Raw genomic sequence first — 1,279 nt, 5'->3', positions numbered from 1 at the left:
TTATTTATATTATTATTAATATTACTATTATTATTATTATTACTATTATTATTATTACTATAATAATAATTATAAAAAGATTATGAATCCTTGTATGGGACTACTATCTGTTTTTTTTTTTAAATGTATAACACATGATACGCAGCACATATTATTTCAAAGGAGACACATATCCATGTAGACTGCTTATATTATACTTCTAAGTAAAACTGAAATAAGACTTACGTGGAGAATAGGAGCGTGATCTAGACCTGTCATAACGTGATCGTCGCCGGCTGTAATATGGACTCGGAGAACGCCGGTAGCTTCCTCTGTAACTGCTCCTATTTTCAAAATAATTAAATTTAGTAAATTTTTATTATAATATTATATTTATCTGTCAGTGAGGTCAGACGTGTTTATAACGTTCTCTCTCATTTTATAACGTATTTCCATACAGTGTATAGTTTTGCTTATTCTACATTTAATTTCTATTTTACAATGAATACTACTTGTAGTGGGTACAATTATAGGGTTGCAAAACCTATTAAATGCAATCTGTGTGGAATTGCAGCTCATCCGAGTTGCCTATCTCGGACTGGGTAGGAAGATTCTTAAGCTGTAAATGCAATGTTGAATCTCGTTCGWGCAATATTTCCAATATTTCTAATTCTTCGAGCTCTGCAATTACCAGTTTGGTAATTCGTGAGATAATTAGAGAGGAGCTTAATGTTCTGAGAGAGGACATAAAAAGTCAAATTAAGAAACTTGAAAATGATATCATTGCTATCAATGATAGAATTTCAAATATGGAAGAGAGTTTAATTAATTCAAATAACTCATCAAATTTAGCCGTTGAGTACAATGATATTATTAGCGAGATTGAGGAMAGAAATTGGAGGTCAACAAATATTATTCTTTTCAATGTTGATGAAAATATTGCCTCTACCTCGTCAGCGCCTCCTTTTTCGGATGATAATATAGTAAAAGATATTATAAAGAAGATTGACCCCTCTGTTCATCTGGGGTCAAGGACAAGAAGGATTGGGAAGAGATCATCTGATAGATCTCGCCCTATTCGTGTCACCCTGAACTCGAAAAAGGAGGTGATTTCCATTTTAAAAAATAAATCAAAATATAGTGATCCTGTAGTCATCGCTCAGGATCGCACTAAAGCGCAACGCGAGTATTTAAAAGCTATAAGATTTGAATTAAAAGCTAGGACTGATGATGGTAATCAGAACTTAACCATAAAATATATTAATGGAACGCCTAAAATTGTCAATTCTAAAACTAATCG

The 1,279-nt window shown here is 32.2% G+C and overlaps 1 protein-coding gene across 1 annotated transcript in view; it reads right to left on the bottom strand.

The window, feature by feature from the left end:
• LOC106787290 (transformer-2 protein homolog beta) overlaps positions 1-1,279 on the bottom strand; it is a 5,666-nt gene that overhangs the window by 1,924 nt on the left and 2,463 nt on the right. Inside the window, exon 4 of the mRNA XM_014749521.1 lies at positions 226-323. Within this exon, the coding sequence (XP_014605007.1) occupies positions 226-323 (98 nt within the window). The remainder of the gene's footprint in view (positions 1-225; positions 324-1,279) is intronic.

This window comes from Polistes canadensis, unplaced genomic scaffold, assembly GCF_001313835.1.
Source record: "Polistes canadensis isolate GaletaPanama2010 unplaced genomic scaffold, ASM131383v1 scaffold_97, whole genome shotgun sequence".
NCBI classification, from domain to species: Eukaryota; Metazoa; Arthropoda; class Insecta; order Hymenoptera; family Vespidae; genus Polistes; species Polistes canadensis.
The sequence above is the reverse complement of the archived record's forward strand: the minus strand, read 5'-3'. Positions and strand labels throughout refer to the sequence as shown.